The sequence below is a fragment of the Herpailurus yagouaroundi genome, unplaced genomic scaffold (genome assembly GCF_014898765.1).
Source record: "Herpailurus yagouaroundi ecotype Mexico unplaced genomic scaffold, PumYag 203, whole genome shotgun sequence".
In the NCBI taxonomy this organism is placed as follows: Eukaryota; Metazoa; Chordata; class Mammalia; order Carnivora; family Felidae; genus Herpailurus; species Herpailurus yagouaroundi.
Window position 1 is genome coordinate 27588180 of NW_024412434.1, and position 18479 is coordinate 27606658.

Genomic DNA, 18479 nt, shown 5'->3' on the forward strand with positions numbered 1-18479 from the left:
TCCTTCTTCCTTCTTCCTTCTTCTTCCTTCTTCCTTCTTCCTTCTTCTCCGGTGTGTGAGGTGGAATGTGGTCCAGGCGTAGGCACTGTCCACTCTAGCTGTGGCTAAAGCCAGAGATGTGCCTGTGGCGTGGGACCTGGGTTACTGAGAGCACCTGCTCCACCCACCAGAACGCCCCCACGATGGATTTCTTGAAAGTCTCCCCTTTTCGTCTGCGCAACCACATGCCGATATGTTGAGTCGTCTCCGTGTTAAATGTTCCACAAGCCTGTCCTGAGTTCTGACCATGTTCCTGGCAGCTGTGCCAGATGCCCGGAACCTAGAAACGTCTAAGATCTTGTCACAGTCCTTGCCGAACTTACAGCTGGTAATTTTTAAAACTTAAGAAAGTTTCAATTGTGGTAACAAGCGCACGTTAAATTCACCATCTTCACCATTTCCAGGCGAACAGTTGAGCGGTGTTGAATTTACTGACATTGCTGTGCAGCCAATCTCCAGAACGTTTTTAGCTTCCCGAACTGAAACTCTGTATCCATTCAACAGCATCTCCCCATTGCCCACCCCCTGCCCTGCTGTGCCCCAAATCCCTGGAAACTACCATTCTCCTTTCCGTCTCTGGGAGTTTGGCCAATCTTAGATACCTCATGTAGTGGCATCACACAGTCCGTATTTGTCTTTTTGTGCCTGGCTTATTTCACTTACGTGATGTCCTCCAGGTTCATCCGTATTGTGGCAAAAATAGGATTTCCTTCCTTTCCATGTCTGAAAAAAATTCCATTGTGTATATAGACCACGTTTTGTTGGAGGTCACTGGGTTGATTCCACTCTTTGTTAATGTGAATAGTGCTGCTATAAACATAGCGTAGAGGATCTTCAAGATCCTGCTTTCATTTTTATTGGGTAGATACCCCAAAGTGGAATAACTGGACCGTATTGTATTTCTAGTTTTAATTTTTTTTAATTTTTTGAGGCACCTCCATGCTGTCTTCCATAGGGCTATGCCATTTTGCAGTCCCAGTCATGGTGCACAAGTGTTCCGATTTTTCCACATCCTCACCAGCACTTGTTATTTTTTGTTTGTTTGTTTGCTTGTTTGTTTGTTTGTTTTGGGTAGGAGTCACCCTAATGGTATATAGAGTTGTCAATTTTGAATAATAACAACCCTTTTGTCAGGTTGAATCTAGGAGATGCCATGAAGGCTTTCCCAGTGATTGGGCCGTGTTCCTCCTGTGTGCAAGAGAACAGTGTAGAGGGATTTAACAGAAATCTCTGGATCTTTGTTGCTGTGGCACCGCTTTTGGTAGGCTTTCCATCTATACTTAGAGTGGCTGGTATTTGAGGCCTTCCATGGACGCAAAACGATACCAGGAAGAGATAACACATGCTTTGCGGGCTAACTGCGTGTAGAATGTGTGAGGTAGTTGACTTGTTTCCCACGTCGTTTCTCTGAGGAAGTCAGTCACACGGGGAAGACTGAGGCTCAGGAATGTACTATTTTAGGAAGAAAGAGCGTCGGGGAAGTAGTGAAGAAGGCAAATTTTCTAAGAAATTTGGGCAAGTGCCACTCAAATGTCAAGCGATGGAGTTGAATTTGAACTCTTCCAACTATAAATTTGCATTAGTATTTTATGTCGCATGCTGCTGTCATGTCTATATGATGCTGTTTTCCAAATAGGTATAAAATACCTATTATCAGGATAGGGGACAAAACTCCCTTCCCGTAAGAAAATGATAATAGGGGACTTAGGAAGGCATTGAACCAAATTCCTACGCATCTTGATCAACGCAACTTTACCGCTTTTCCCCCCGAGACCTCGCCAATATGTATTTTTAATTGAGGTGTAATTCACACACAACATTATATTAGTTTCAGGCATACAGCATGATGATTCTATATCTGTACATGTTGCAAAGTGATCACGGCAATAACTCTAGTTGGCGTCCATCACCACCCACTTACGGAGTTGTTTTTTTCTTGTGGTGAGAACTCTTTTAAGATTGACTGTCCTCAGCCACGTGGTGCAGCATTATGAACTCTGGCCAGCGTGCTGTGCCTTACAACCTCATCACCTTCTCTCCGGATGCTCCGCCAGCTTGCTTGAATTTCGTCTGTATTGCTACCGTCAAAGGGTGGTTGCCCAATTAGTCACAATATTTTGGACTGCCCTCTGTTGAAGAAATCTCCCCACTGGGGTCCAGGTGAGCAGGTTACATAAACAAATGTAGATAGTTTAGCCCTTTCCCCGGGGGGAAATGAGCAGGCGGTGTTTGTTTGGAAATCCTTTTGTAAAGCACCAGGTGTCTGCCGTGTTTCTCAGTAGCAAGCCCGCGGGCCACAGGAAAGAGGCAGGAAACCCCTCTGCCTGCTGACCCAAACGGGCATGGCTTTCAGCTGATGTCCTTGACTGTGGTTCTTTGCTCCTAAATCTTTTCACCTTTAGACATTTTACATAGCAGCTGACTTCCGTTTTTCCCCATGTGGTTGTCTGGGAGGAGAATGTTTATTTGTGAATAACATCCATGCTCCAGGACAAAACGGAGAACATCCGTTTCATTCTCTAAAATGTATGAAGTGCTTTGTCCTTACAAGATAGAATCAGCAGGAGGACTACTTAATAGCACTTGCGTGTATGATTCTTAACCTTACGTAGACTCCTTGGAGAGTCTCGTGAAAGAAGGCTTTGGGCACTGTGTCCAGAAAAAATCCATCCATGTATACTTTCATGCCAAATTCTGTGTATAATTTCAGGGGGCTCTTGGGAAACTACCGGCTCCCTTATGCTTTATAAAGATTGTTCTGTCTCCAAACATTCTTGAACTCCCTATTAGGAATGTTCATTATGATTTCTCTTTTCTGCTCCAAATAATGATTATTTCGTTTTTACTAAGCTCTCAGTTGTGTGGAGAAGCCTGTCACCGCAAAAACGTAAACTGTGTGTTAAAAAGAGTATTTTTATTTCCTCATGAGTTGCCTTTCATCCCAGACAGAGAGTATAAGAAGCTACTTCAGAAAGGGGCAGAGGCTGGAGGCTGATACGTATTGAGTACCTACTATGTGCCGGGCACCGTGCTTGGTACCTTATATATGTGATCTCACTTAATTCCGACAACGATGCTATGACGTGGATTTACTCATGTCAAACGGAGGTAGAGCTGAGGCTCAGAGCTTTAAGTCAGTCGCGGGGAGTCTGTCAGACCCTAGAGTCCACTTTCCTCAGTAGTATGTGGCTTCTAAAAGAACATGTATCTTGTTCGAAAATACCGGGGTCTGGAAAAAAGAGCACGTCCCGGGGACACCGGTGACCTGCGGGTGGCGGAAGAGTGGGTGGAGAAGGAGTGGTTGGTGAACCTTCCCGGGGAGGTACTGGAGGCCCCGGTGGGCCACAGAAGGCCGTCTCGCTCACGAGCTCTGATGCTTGCATTGAAACAGGAAGATGCCATTAGGAGACCCGGCTTCGTCCAAATCAGAGCGGTCATCGCGCTGCATTCTCTCCCCCCAACCAAGTGGGCACGAAGGAGAGAAAACCAAGAGGAGGAAAAGACATGTGGGTTCTCATTAGAAAAGTAGGTCAGAGTCTCACTCTTTTGGTCTGCTCCCAGCCCCTTCGCTTGTATTCTTCATTATCTTTAGAGCACATGCCGTGACCGCCCAGGGCCCTGCTCATAAAGCTCATTGTGCTCGGGAGCTGTTTTGTGGCCGTCAGCAGTACGGGCCACAATGCACATAAGGAAAATCTCAGCAGTGCTCTGGTTTGGGATGTTGGTCAGTCACTGTGGGGCAGCCTATATTAACCTCATTGATTAAAAGGCTTTTCCCTTCTCTAATAAAAAAGACGACTTTATTTCCTAGAGTTGTTGCTCTGGAATTTTTCCCAGCAAACTTTTCTTTTTTTTTTAAATTTTGATAGTTAGTGGAAAATTCGTTGGGTCACATGGACTGTCTGATCCTCAATGGGTGGAAATCAGCCTCGGGAGTTAGGTTTCGTGGTGAGTGACCAAAGTGGGAATCAACTCACTCTTGGGGCATATTAAATAAGCCCATTTAGAGGAATCTCATGAATTTTCATCACGAACTAACAAACATCGGAGGTCATTAAGAAACCAAAATAATAATACACTATCTTTCTCATGGCTTCTATCAAAGAGCCTAGTCAAATGAATTATGAAGGGAGAAATTATACTTTTGAATCCTCAGTGCTTTCGTTCAACCATGAATGGTATTAATTCAGAGCATTGTAAGGAGCATTTGAGTGAGAGATTTGAAGTGAGGAAAAGTAGGTACATGCTGGTAGGATAAAGAGGGTCAATTCTAATGTAGAATTTGAATGTTGGAGATAATCTAACGCCACCCAATTACATACACCAAAAGGCACGTGACCATTGTCTCTGTGCAGGAACAGAGTCACCTGCCAGGCTTCTGAAAATACAGCTTTCTGGGTCCCACCTCCAGAGTTTCTGATTGAGAGTCTCCAGATGGGCCCAAGAGTTTGTGTTTCTGGCAAGTTCACCGGTGATGCTGCTGCCCCAGGCCGTGTCATGAGCACTGCGCTGCCCGGTCCCTGCGGGTGGTTGATGCATGCAGGGTTTGCTGGAACCTTTCCAGTGAGATGGGCTGTGAAAGCTGCCTCCTCTGCCCGCGGGGCATCTTTCCTAGAGCTTCTTCATACTGCACAGAGCCTGCTTCCCAGCAACCCTACCCCGGTCCTAATTCTGCCAGCTGGAATTACTCTGAATACACCTAATCCCCATATAAATGCCTACACTAACAGACTTATCGTAAGGAGAAGAACAGATAGGGTCCGTTTGGCCAATGATGCCGTTCCACTCCATGCTAGGGAATGCTTGTTCAATCTATTCTGCTACCGAACTCCCAGCGGGTTTGGGTTTTTTTTTAATTGGGGTTACACGTAGAGCAAAGCGTATAAATCTCAGGGGTGAATCTTCACATGTGTGTACACCCGTACTACAACTACTTCTGGGCCAAGACATAGAGTATTTTCACCGCCGCAAAGGATTTCCCGCACTCTTTCCCCGTAGGTGCTTGTCCCCCAGGGGTATCGACCATTCTTAACCACTGTCCCGCGTCAGTTGCCGCGGACGCACTGTGCTGGTCTTGAGTTTTACGTAGATGGAAGCGTGGAGAGTATCCTCTTTGTGTGTCTTCTGTTTCCACTCAGAATGACTGTGAGATGTAAATCACAGCGGCTCTCTCCTTTTTGTTGCACGCAGTATCCCAAGTTCAATCTGTTGTATTGTCTTGCATTTAGTTCCCTTATTCTGTTTTGTGTATTTTTAAGGCTTACAATAACATTAGCGAGCATGACTGCTTACCATGAGTCAGAAGGGTCTAAGTACAGTAGCCCCCCTGCCTTCTCCATGATTTCGTTTCCCTCAGTCGCGGTTATCCACGGTCACCCACGGTCCTGAAAGCGGATGCTTCTCCTTCCGACATGTGGTCAGAAGGTCAGTACTGGCCTCGCGCTAGGTCACGTGCCTGTGTCGTTCACCTCGCTTCATCTCATCATGGAGGCGCTTAATCATCCCACATCATCCCAAGAAGAAGAGTGCAGCCCCAGAAGATGCTTTGAGAGAGAGAGAGAGAGAGACCCACATTCACGTAGCTTTTATTACAGGCTATTGCTGTAATTGTTCTATTTTATTATTTGCTATTGTTGTTAGTCACTTACTGTGCCTACTTTGTAAATTAAACTTGATCGTAGGTATGTGCGTACAGGAAAAAAGCATAGTGTATACAGGGCTCAGTACTATCCAGGGTTTCAGGCATCCCCTGGGATCTTGGAATGTGGATAAGGGTGGGGCTAAGGGAGGACTGCTCTCTACCCCATCACTTAATCTTTTCAATAGTGTGTGTTTGGTAGACCATGAATCGATTTTGCGGATGAGATCACCAAGGCTCAGTGACCTGCCCAAAGTCTCATGGGTCATGAGAGGTAGAGCCGGTATCAGAAGCAGGTCCTTCTGACTCATTCAGGATTCCAAGTGCTCAGCTGTGTTACCAGGCCTGTCACTCTTGGTGCTTTACCGGTGATCACCAATGTGAGATCCACTCTGAAGAGCGTGCATTTTCCTTCCGTGTCAAGGACCTTTCCATTTGCAGCCTTTGTTTCCTTCCTCGTCTTCAGTGGTGCCCAGGTGTCTTGGACCGTGTTGGTGAACTGGAAATGTGCGGTTGGCGTTTCCAGCTCCTTCTGCAGATGAGCAGGTCTGTTGGAAGCGTGTCTTTCCTACAACTGCCTCCTGTAAGAATGAAATCTCCTATTTGCTGCCTTTCCGGTCACACCCGAAACTCCTGCCCTTGATGGGTGCAAATAATACAAGAATCAGTTCTTCCCAGTGGTTCCTGTTCAAGTTACACCTAAACTGTTCCTGAAAAATAACGTTCTGTTCTGTTGCAGGAAATGTTTAAACTTCCTTTGACTTAAATGCCTAATAAACGCTTAGCAGAAGGAAGTTTATTTTTAAATACAAATTGCCATGGGCAAATTATGCCTTGTTTCCTTTTTTATTTTGTTAATTAGTGATGGGAGATGGCTGGTCAGCTCACTCTATGGTATCAACTTGAATAGATTTAAAAAAAAACAATCAGATGCTTTGCAGCAGTTGTAAGCCTGGCTTTGATTCAGTATCCGGATGAAGTCTCCACATATACTGATGTTCCTCTATTCTCCATTTTATTTTTATGTTCCCCTCGGTGCATGCAGAGCTAAAAAATTTGAATTTCCATTGCTAAGTACATAGGCATGGTGGTGTTTGGATTTAGAAAGGTGGGTAGTCTGCAAAATAATTCTCTGTTCTAAGAGAAAATGAAGATCAGGGGTAAAACATGGGCTGTACTTAATCTTTCATCCCAGTTATTTTTCATAAATCATTTAAAATCCATGTATGTATCTTCCTGTAATTCTAATTTATATGTAAAGGTTTATGCTGGGGAAAACATTGGCTCTTTAAAAAGAGCCAGAAACTTTCTGGACACACAGGATGTTAGGGCAGCTAGAAGATTGGGGTGAGAAAGGTGTTTTTTGTGGAAGATTCCCACATGGAAGGCATGGCAGGACTAGACCCCCACCCTTTTGCAACTCTGATTAAATAGTGGACCCAGACGAACCTCGTCAGTGACTGGTAAAACTACGAAGTGAAAGATCGATGAGGAGCTTGATAGTGGGGGGTCCGATTGACCATATGGGCGCCCGCCATCTTTCTTACTACGACTGAAGGTAGACAAGTAGATACTGTATACTTCTGATTTGAAAAAGCGGTAAGTACTCAGCATCACCTGTGAAGCGTTCTTGTCAGTGGTCCTGACCTGAGCCTCACCAAGCCTCTAACTTTCCTACTGGAACACAGGACAACACGGAGGATGGAGCTGGGGTTCTCAACCTTGACTGCACGTCAGACTCACATGGGGAATTTTAAAGTCTTGATGCCTAGGCTGTGTCCCAGACCAATTAAATGAGCTCTTGGCCTGGATATTGGTATTTTTTCCTAGCTCCCCCAGATGTTAGAATGCGAGCTAAGGCTGGAAACTGGGGGAATCGAGGAGCAAGTTAAAAGACAAGACAAGCAAATAATCGCGAAATGCAGAATGTGAGAAATTCCATAAGACGGATGACTAGTGTTTCACAACACTGTTACGTAGCATTCGAAGAAAGGCAGGGGGAGGGGATATTTGTAGATTAAAAAAGATTTAAGAAGCATAAACCCAGTGTGATGTGTGGTCTGTTTTTGATCTGGATTCAAACAACTCAGCCCTACCAAGACACGTTCTAGAGACTCAGGAAAATTTCAATACAGACGGAGTATTCCAGGATGATACGGCACTGAACATTGGTTTTGTTACTTGTGATGAGAGATGCATACGGAAGTAGCTACAGATGAAATATGTCTGGGATTTGTTTGAAAATATTCTAGCAAAAGATGGTGAGGGGATTCGTGAAAACGGGTAAAAAAAATTGGTACGAGGTGGATAATTGTTAAAGTTGGATAAAGGGTACACAGAGGTTTATTTTACTGTTCTCCCTGCTTTCGTATGTTACATAGTTCACGTAAAAGTTGAAAAAGAAGGCATAGGGGCGCCTGGGTGGCGCAGTCGGTTAAGCGTCCGACTTCAGCCAGGTCACGATCTCGTGGTCCGTGAGTTCGAGCCCCGCGTCAGGCTCTGGGCTGATGGCTCAGAGCTTGGAGCCTGTTTCTGATTCTGTGTCTCCCTCTCTCTCTGCCCCTCCCCCGTTCATGCTCTGTCTCTCTCTGTCCCAAAAATAAATAAACGTTGAAAAAAAAAATTTAAAAAAAAAAAAAAAGAAAAAAGAAAAAGAAGGCATAGAGGTGACATATCTAACCTCTCTTGCACGGTGACACATTATCAGTATGAAGTCTGTGAAGTTCATATGGAAAGTAAACCTGCAATAAAATAAACTCTAACCCTCTGTGTCTATAGAAAACAGCCCAGCTTCTCTTCAGAAAAATACTGGTAGGTTCAGTTATTGATTATGTTTGTGTCTTATTTGCAGGTGATTCTGAGCTGCCTCCTTCCACTGTTATCAACCAAAATGACACTTTTGCCAAAATCATTTTTAAGCCTAGCGTGGTACAACAAGCCAAGATTGCCCAGAATGGCATTTTGGGAGATTTCATCGTTAGGTATGATGTCAACAGGGAGCAGAGCATTGGGGACATCCAGGTAATGGGTTCATTGTTACCATTTCCTGTCAGTTGCTTGATACTTGTCGTTAGACTCAGGACGAGGTATTCCAGTTCTTACCTAAGGGAGGGAGAACTCTCTGGTTCTTAGAAATTTGTTTTACCCTAGAATAGGTCTCCGAGGGGACTAGGGTGTTCCCTTCCTAGAGGCTGAGGGTATCTATTTCCTGAGTCAGTAATCTGGAGAGCAAATGAAATCTGTAATAGAATTTTCCCTGCCGTGTTTTAGATGAAGTTAGAATTTTAGTTCGTCTTCAATTTTAATTGAGAGCCTGGTGCAGTGGCTCATTTCCCTTTAGGTTTTATTGCTCCAGAGACAGGGCGGGAATATTAAAATGTATTTGCACGCGTCCAGAATGCAGACAACTTTGACGTCTCAACTTGTAAAAACCAGATACTGAAGGAAGCAGGAATTCCAAGTGGCCAGGGGTCATAAGGGGGTGGGTAATAGAAATTGAGCTAGTCAGCATAGTCGGGAAGTTCCTGAGGGCTGATATTAACCGTATGCAGATTAAATCGGCAGTTGGGTCTCCCGGAGGGGTCAGTAGATACTTTTGCTGGGGGTGTGGAAGCTGTTTCGTGCTCTGACTTTTAGAAGTTATGGAGACTGGCCGTTTTAGCTCGTCTGCCTGCCCGTCCTGGGTACTACCATCTCGACCTTCTCTCCCCCCCACCAGGTTCTAAATGGCTATTTTGTGCACTACTTTGCCCCCAAAGACCTGCCTCCTTTACCCAAGAACGTGGTATTTGTGCTGGACAGCAGTGCCTCCATGGTGGGAACCAAGCTCCGGCAGGTGAGTGGCCGCCAGCCGCCAGATTTGTGCTTTCTCACCTGTGCCTGGAGCCGTGACGTTCTCTGTGAATAAAGTGCAGTGGATGCCAAATGTCCGCCCTGCCATCCAGCTCTTCTTGCCTACAGAGAACATTCCTGAACTGCTTCAGTTAAGCCGTTGACATTATCGTTTCAGGATGGCAGTTTTAAGAGAGCAGAGACATATGCTATAGAAATACTTTGAAATAAAGGGAACTGGCAGAGTATATAATGTGAGCGGGACAGGAATTCACAGCACCATCGTCGACAGAGTTGTTCTGTCCAGTAGTGATGTCCTTTGAAGAGCAATAGAATAGAGTCCTTGGCGGCCCCCTTGACCTATCCTGAAACAAAGGACTTCTGTCTCAGTAATTCAGGAGTGATACTATCTTTTTCTTAAGTTTATTTATTTATTTTGAGAGAGACAGAGACCATGCAAGTGGGGAAGGGCAGAGAGAGGGGGAGAATCCCAAGCAGGCTTCGCACTGTCAGCACAGAGCCCGATGTGGGGCTCAAACCCATGAAACGGCGAGATCATGACCTGAGCTGAAATCAAGCGTTGGATGCTTAACTGACTGAGCCACCCAGGTGCCCCAGGAGCGATATTCTTATAGTGTTGAGGATGAATGTTAAAGTTCTAGGGATAGGAGGGACATTAAGGTACATGAAATATTAAATATTATAAATTTTATAAATTTATAAATCATACTAAAAATACAAGTATTAAATTGTTCTTTTTCACCCACTGGAAATGGCTATTCCTCATGTTGCTCTGGTGTCATAAGTATCAGAAACTTGCATTTATAATCTAGTTTCAACTCCCATAACAGAAAACAAAAAGCTGCTGGCTGCCAGAGCCAATAATAACTCTACATTCATCAAACACTTAGTTCGCTTAGCTTTTCTTTCTTAATTCATGATCTGTTTTTAGCAATTAAAAATACGTGGTTTAATGAGGGAAATAGTACCTCAGACCTCCAAAGAATCCTCTGCTTCACCTCTTTCCACCTCTAGATCCCACTCCACATGCAGTGGAACCTGATCTTAGCTGATCAGCTGTTGTAAATATTTTCTCTCAGTTACGACTTGGTAAGTTGTTTCTTTGGCCATCTGTGTTTAAAAAGTCATGTAGTAAAATCTGTTGATTTTTTTTTTCTTCATGGCATCTGATTTTTCTCCACTCCAAAATAGTAAAAAAGAGATTCCATGCAAAAAATAAGGTTGAACTCTTTTTCTTTCAGAAGATTGCCAGATATAATTTCAACTAGTATAGGGGCAAGATAACTTCACCCTGTAAATCAGTTCTGGATAGTTCTCCAATGCCCCATTCTTGTCCAGAATTCAACCTGCTGCCTCCTCCATGTGATTGCTTTTCCTTCCTTTTGCATCTTTGACCTCCATCTGGGATTAACTTTCCTTTTGCTTGAAGAACACTCCGTGGTATCTTCTTAAGTGTGGGTCTGCCAGTAAAGAATTCTCTTAGTTTTTGTTTGTCTGAAAATTACTTCTTGCACTCTCAGTATTTAAGGATATTTTGAAAGGAATGGAATTGTAGGTTGGCAGTGATTTTCTTTCAGTCCCTGGAAGATCGATCCCATTGTCTCCTGGCTTTCATTGTTGCTGTTGAAAAGTCAGGAGTCTTACTAACCGTTGTTCCCCTAAAGGTGATCTTCTATTGCCAACTGCTTTTAAGATTTTCCTCCTTAAGTTTTCTGTAGTTTGAGTATAATGATTTCAGATGTAGACTTCTTATCTTTCCTGCCTGAGGTTCCTAGGATTTCATGAATTTGTGGATTCGTGGAACAATCCTCAGCCATTATTTCTGGAATTGCTTTGGGTCACTTTTCCTTTTCCTTCTAGGATTCCAGTGTTAGAAAATCACTCCATATTCTGCTTCCCACGATCTCTTCTCTTGATTCCAACTTTTGCCTTTCCATACTTCATTCCAAAGCTATTCAAGTTTACAAATTCTCTTTTCAGTTATGTCCAGTATGCTGTTAAACTCGTCTATCCTGTTATTTCAGTTATTGCGTTTTTTAGTGCTAGAATTTCCATTTGGTTCTTTTTCCAATCTGCCACTTTTTAGAGTGGTCAGTTATTTTGCAACGTTTGTAATAACATTTTTGATTTCTTTCAAGTACCATAAACATACTTATTTTGAAGTCCGTATCTGATAATCCCAAACTTGAGGCCCAGAGGAGCTGTTCTTACTGTTTCTCTTCTCTTCTTGTGTGACTGGTCATTTTTGATTGCATGACGAACATCATATTAAACATTTGTTTGTAGAAATAGTTTAAAGCCTCGGATGATGATCTTTTCTGCTAGAGAAAATTTGGGGTGTTTCTGTAAGGTAGCTGGGGGATTAAATCTGGGATTGTTTTAGTCCGTTTTCAGGGCCTGGGGTTTTCCTGGGTGGCCCAGATGGCTCACAGTCCTCTCAAGACTGATTTATTTCTGTTTGGTACAAAATATGGAGGTTTTTCCTGAGCACCTATCCCTGGTGGGCTCTGGACTTTGACTTCTGACCCTCTAAGGAACTAACATGATGCTCAGCCTCTCAGATACTTCTTTGGCCTTGACAGACATCCCTTAGATGACAGTGATCCCAAATGCTGAGCCCACCTCTTGAAATTTTCACCTTTTCGCAGATCATTTTTTCTTGCTATTTCGATACTGTTTTGGTTCAAAATTTTTTTCATTTTGTAGTTTGCTTTTTTTAGTTGTTTTCAGTGGGAGAGTTGGGTACAGATTCGCTGTAGGTTTTCTCTACAGGCGGTATTTCCCAAAGTGATTAATCACACGTACGTGAAATGTTCTTCGGTAGTGGCTGATTTTTGAGAGGTGTTTGATAGGCCTCACAGCCTTTCCATATTTACTGAATATTCTTTATGTACTCCAGGTTCTTAAGTGCCATTGTTGTTTTTGTGACTTTGTTGGCTGGAATACAGGTGCTGACAGAAGGATAATCATGGCTTCTTTGGGGACCGCTGTTGGCCACAGAATATAGTGTTAATTACATCTTGCATTTGACCCAGTCTGGGAAGTCCCATTTGGATCTGGAAAAAATTAGCAGTTAAGTTACTGAGTAGGTGCCATGAACTAGGTTTCCCTGTGTATGTCGTCAACTTCCTATGCACCCATAAATCTTCATTTTTCTTAATTATTTTTTTCTTTAACACAATGACCTTCATGAGGCCGGGGTTTGGGTTTCCTCTGGGGGAAAAATATACAACTTGATGAAGATGTTGGTAATTAAAATTCCTGGGTGGCTTAGTCGGTTAAGCGTTCCACTCTTGATTCTGGCTCAGGTCATGATCTCACGGGTCATGAATTCGATCCCCACATCGGGCTCTGCGCTTGACAGTTTGGGATTCTCCCTCTCTCCCCCTCTCGGCCCCTGCCCCGCTGTGCTCTCTCTCAAATAAACTTAAAAATCTTAAATAAAAAAAAATTACTGCAACCGCTCCGAATCTGTGTTCCCACCAAATTTTTTGTATTTTGGTATTTTTACTTACCCTCATATTAGGGATACGTCTGATACTATTAGCTATTCCATAAAAAGCTGACTTTAATGGCAGCACTGCTCAATAGAAACTTCTATGAGAATGGGAATGTTCTGTACCTGTGCTGTCTCCAGTGTGGTAGCCACTAGCCACACGTGGCTATTACCACTTGAAATGTGACTAATGCAACTTGAGCAGCTGAATTTTTTTATCTTATTGAATTTTAATAAATTGAAATATAAGTAGGCACGTGTGACTAGTGGTCACCGTGTTGGAAGGTGCAGCTGAAGACATTTACTCACTCTCACCACCCGTGAGAGATTTTTGAGTTATTTCCACTTTTAAGCCATTGTAAACAGCCCTGGGATGACTGACTGTCTTCTTGTAGGAATCCTTGACCACGTGCCAATCGTTTTCTTAAGTAATCTAGATTCTTAGAAGTGGAGTTAATGGGGTAAGGAATACTAACTAATTTGTGGCTTGTACAGATATTAAAAACACATTTTCTAGAAAGGCCCTACCAGTTTATTAATATTTATGACTGTTGCCCGAGTAAGAATTCCAAACGGATTAAGCAGCGAAGACCAACCAATGAACCACACCCAAAAATAAGTAAGGAAATATGGGCGCATATTGAACGAGTTCTGAAATAGGGAAAGACCTTCTAAGCCTAAAAGCAATGGGAATAATTACAAAAGGAAAAAGCCAATCACTTTAGCTATATAAAAATGTTAAACTTTTGTTTTCCGTGGAAATAGAATGAAAGCGAGCAGAAGGCTGGGAAAACATATGCGGCAAAGAGAAGTTTGCCTTTAATATAGCAGAGCTATTCCAGATCGGTTAATATTCATCCTACATGAGACGTGGGCAGAGAAGATGAAATGGTTTTCAGAAAAGAAATAAGATTCAGTAAGAGTATGAAAAAAGAGCCCAGTGTACTAGTAACTAAGAAAATGCAAATTACAAAATGCTGTTTTTATCTTCATGTTGTCAAAATAACGTAAATTACTCACAGTGACCGCATCCGTAGTATGCATTGGTAGAATTCAGCACAATTATAATATTTAAGTTATGTCCCAGTAAATATTAAGGAACGCCAAAATGGTAAAATGCGTGGCCAGTATTGATGAAGGTCATCGGTTACCCCAAAGCCCCGGTAGCTTGAAGGACTTCTGTCTTTAGCTGCTTGAGTCACATCAGGGTTTAACCTCAAACCCAGTCCGTTCCTGGGCGCAGTGTCTTCTTCCACTTCTGATGGGAGAACGATCAAGAACCTCCTAACTAAATAACCCCCAGAAAGACAAATCCTGCCCCAAATCGTTCAGAGAAAACTAATGAACTAAGTCAGGGTCTCCTAGACTTACCATTAGCGATAAAATAATTTGGGCACTTCTAAAATAGAGCACAGAGCATTTTCGACATGCAGAGCATTATGCTAAAGGTATTATGTGAATTATTGGATAAGAGGATATTTAATCTTTGTAAGAATTTGGCTGTCATCCCCATTTTAATGATGGAGAAACCGAGGCTTTGCAATGGGAGGTAACTCAGCTAGGACGTGGCGGGGCCGGGCTCCAAAGCCAGGTCTGACTCTAAGCCCGTGAACCCCACCACGATGGTGCGGTGTCCTGGTGCAGGTTAGCTGTGTGCTTGGGCATCGCTCTCGCGCGCAACAGTGGAATCGCACGTGGCTGCAAGGTGAGCGCAGGTTGACATTTCGGGACCCGTGTCGCAGCAGGAGGGATGTCTGCACACTGTTGCAAGAGCAGTGTGGACGTCACACGGGGAGCCAGCCTCCCCTCCTCCCTCATTCCTGGATATTAAAATTCCATCACTTCTGGGCACTGAAAATCTGGCATGTGCTCTGCTGGCTTCTGAGCTCCAGCGTGGCCTCTTTCCAGGAGAACCACCCTAGACCAGCCAAACACATGTCAGAAGCTTCTAGACAATTCCAAAAGCCCATTGCCGCCTCGGAGTGTTTCGAAAACTGCTGGCTATTTTAGCAGCTCTCAAAGGCCACAGCAGTGAGTGAAAAGCTCAGATGCCTGTTTGCAGTCTTGAACACAATATCATGTCCACCGGTGAAGAGGAAAATTATTCCAAGCACGGGGCTTTCGTGATGTGTCAACAGGCTTGGCAACGTCAGACATTTGTCACAGGTCCACTTGGATCCTGTGAAGAATCAGTCACTGTAAGGCTGGAGGTTCTTGGCTCCCCTCATCTTTGATGGGCCTGAAGTATTTCACGTTACTCATCACAATAAGGACACAGAGTCGGTATTTAATCATTGTCATTTGAACAGTTGATGTATAGAAATCGTAGGATCATCTGACCTTGAAACGTATTCTCGCTAACGGGCTTGTCAGTGCCTGGAAAGTGCACGTAGCCGTGCGCAGCTGGCACTTTCTGGTTCTGGTCGTCATCCCAGTGGGGATGCGAGTCTGGAGGCCAGGACCTAACTGGCTGGGGAACAGCTACGGAGCCTCCCCCAGGCTGCTGGCACCGGACTTGGCTCTGTTTTCTATCCCGTGTGCTTTGACTGGTGAATCTGTCGAGAGACAGGTCTGGTGTTAGGGTAGGCGAGAGTTCCGCCTCTCCGTTTCAACTTGTAAAACCTCTTCGTGGGAAGAAGAGCTCACAAGAGCCTCAGAAAATGTGATCAGCGTAGACCTCTTTCTCGTTATGAATTTCATGCTTCAAGCGCTGGAACTAGCAAACATACATGTCCTTGGGAACATTAAGGGGAATGTATTTCCATGAAATTCATTTTTCCTTGACCAAGATTTACATGTTCCTCTCTTTCCTTTCCCTAATCTATATAACTGGATCTACTTTCGCCTTCATAATTAGGAACTTGGCTAACGGACTCTATCTGGCAACCGAGCAGTTGGCTGATGCATCATTTGCCAGATGTCTTTCTCGCTATAACTTTCTACAGACTCGTTCCCATAATCTGTGCCACTCTGTGCCAACCCTAGATTTCCATGTAGCTTTTGCAGGTTTGTCTTCCTTTCTCCATTTTTGAAAAAGTCTACTTATTTATTTTGAGAGAGAGAGAGAATGAATAAATGAGCAGGGGAAGGGCGGGGAGGGAGGGGGAGAGAGAGAGAAAGAAAGAGAATTCCAAGCAGGCTCCATGCTGTCAGCACAGAGTTCGACGTGGAGCTCGATCCCATGAACCATGAGCTCATGACCTGAGCGGAGATCAAGAGTCAGATGCTTAACCGACTGAGCCACCCGGGCGCCCCTCTTTGACCAGTTCATTTAGTAAACAATTTTGGAGGGTGAAGAACAAGCATAATGTTCCCTCTCTGTAACTGCCGAATTAAAATGAGGGGAAACGTGAATGTTGCTTGTGCCTTATTCATTGGCTCCCTTCATGCTCCAGGAAAGCACTTTTGTCTTCACGTCTGGAATTTTGCTTCCAGGAGCTGTGTGGACATTTTATGTGCATATAGCCTGTCTGCATGGATTCGGGAACCATCCTACTTTTGATCATGAGAGTACATGTTCCCACATAGTAGGTAATGATTTTTGCTGAAAAGCATACCAGCACGTGCACATTAAATGCAGCATGCTCTTTTAAGTCACAGTAGGTACCACTGAGTGACTAGTATATACCAAGCACTCTTAAGTGGTTTACATACATTTTTTTTCATCGAATCTTTCAGCAATCCAATGAGAGAGACGTTGTTACTCCCTTTTTGCAAATGAGAAGGTGAGGGGCAGGGAGGTGACTTCACTGTGCTGAAATACAGAAAGAAGTCGAGAAGTTCAGCGTCAAGCCCAGTCTCTCCCACTCGGAAGCTCTTCCCCATATCATTCTTCACTGTGCCGTTAGACATGGACCATAACACTGGACCGCCTTTCCAGCTTCCAGGCTCTACCTGTTCTCACCGCCAAGCGACTTGATGCAGAGCGCTGCCCGTCGCGGGTGAGTGCACACGGAGGCCAGCTGCCCTGGGAGGCTTCAGCCGGCAGCTGGCGCCACGAAACACGAATGGAGCTGCTCTGCCCTGCTGCACAGAATTAACTACTAGTGATTTATTATTCGACTCGAAGCACACCATGGGCACGTACAGGGATGCAGACTTCTTTCCGTTTCGGATTGGGGCTGGACAGGCCGAGTGCGGGCATGGAGACAGCGGGGGTGTAGAGAGGAGAAGGTTTGTGACTGGGAGGTCCAGTGATGTCGTGACCTTCCTTCCAGCCGTCCTCTTCAAGAACATGTCAATCTGTCACAGCTTGAAGAGAAGATGCTGGAAAAAAAGATACTGAGAAATTAGCTTTTTAAAAAAAAAAAATGTTTATTTTTGAGAGAGAGCGAGCTAGCGGGGGACAGGGAAAGAGAGAGGGAGATACAGAATCCCAAGCAGGCTCTGAAGCCATCAGTGATGTAGGGCTCGAACTCAACGATTCATGAGATTGTGACCTGAGCTGAAACCAAGAGTTAGACGCTCAACTGACGGAGCCACCCAGGCACCCCGAAAGTAGCTTTTATGTGATGGGGATCAAAGGAAGGGCGGCCTGAGGTTCACTGAGCGGCTGGGAAGAGTGTGGGCAAGGCCAGCAGAACCCAGAAGGGCCTCAGGGAGTAGTGACCTGGTTGGAGCTCCCTGAACAAATGAAGGCGCTCTGGAGAGGAAAGATGCCAGCGGGCCAAATGAGATCATGTCTAGGAAATTTGGAGGGTCTCAGAGATAGGCACTATATGGCTGTCATCGGAATACAAATGGATGATGGAAGGTTTGGGTACTCTTGCAGACCTTGTTGTAAGCGTCTGAAAACATGGCTCCAGCTAATAACAAAAATGTCCAGCCTCCCCCTTTCTGGTTTCCTGGAACAAAGGTCAACAGACTTTCTATGACAATGGATAGTAAATACCGTAAGCTTTGCAGGCTCGGCGGTCCCGTCTTACTACTCAGCTGTGCTCTTGTGGCACAAAGGTGGCCATTGGCAATCTGCAGAGAAGCCGTGCTTATCAGAAAACAGGCACCAGTCTGGGTTTGGCCCCCGGGCCATCCTTTGCTGACCCCTGGTCTACAGGGGTGACTGACTGGCATGGCTAGAGATCATTCCGGCTGGTAGGATTTATTCTCATCTGCTGAGCTGCTCTCGCCCAGACATGGCCACCAGCAGACGCGTGTTTCAGAAGCACATTGCAAAACAGAGATCTGGGACTTCGGGCGGGGAACAGAACGCAGTGGGGAAAACGTGTTTGTGACTCTGACTCAGAATATGAGGAAATAAATGATGGACAGAGGGCAAAGTGTTTTTCCCCCTAGCACCAAGGAAAACTTGGGATTGTTTCTTTTTTTTTTTTTTTTTTTTTGCTTCTCAACAACGATAATATAGATAATTTTAAATAAATCAGAGGCACCCATTTAAAACCCTTTTTGTGGAGGCACTTAATATTTACCCAAATGAGGTCACATTTAAAGAGTTTT

The 18479-nt window shown here is 44.4% G+C and overlaps 1 protein-coding gene across 1 annotated transcript in view; it reads left to right on the forward strand.

Annotated features, from left to right (window-relative positions):
- The window catches only part of ITIH5 (inter-alpha-trypsin inhibitor heavy chain 5), an 81576-nt gene that overhangs the window by 38339 nt on the left and 24758 nt on the right, over window positions 1-18479 (forward strand). The window contains exons 6-7 of the mRNA XM_040451495.1: window positions 8529-8698; window positions 9396-9512. Coding sequence (XP_040307429.1) covers window positions 8529-8698; window positions 9396-9512 — 287 coding nt within the window. The remainder of the gene's footprint in view (window positions 1-8528; window positions 8699-9395; window positions 9513-18479) is intronic.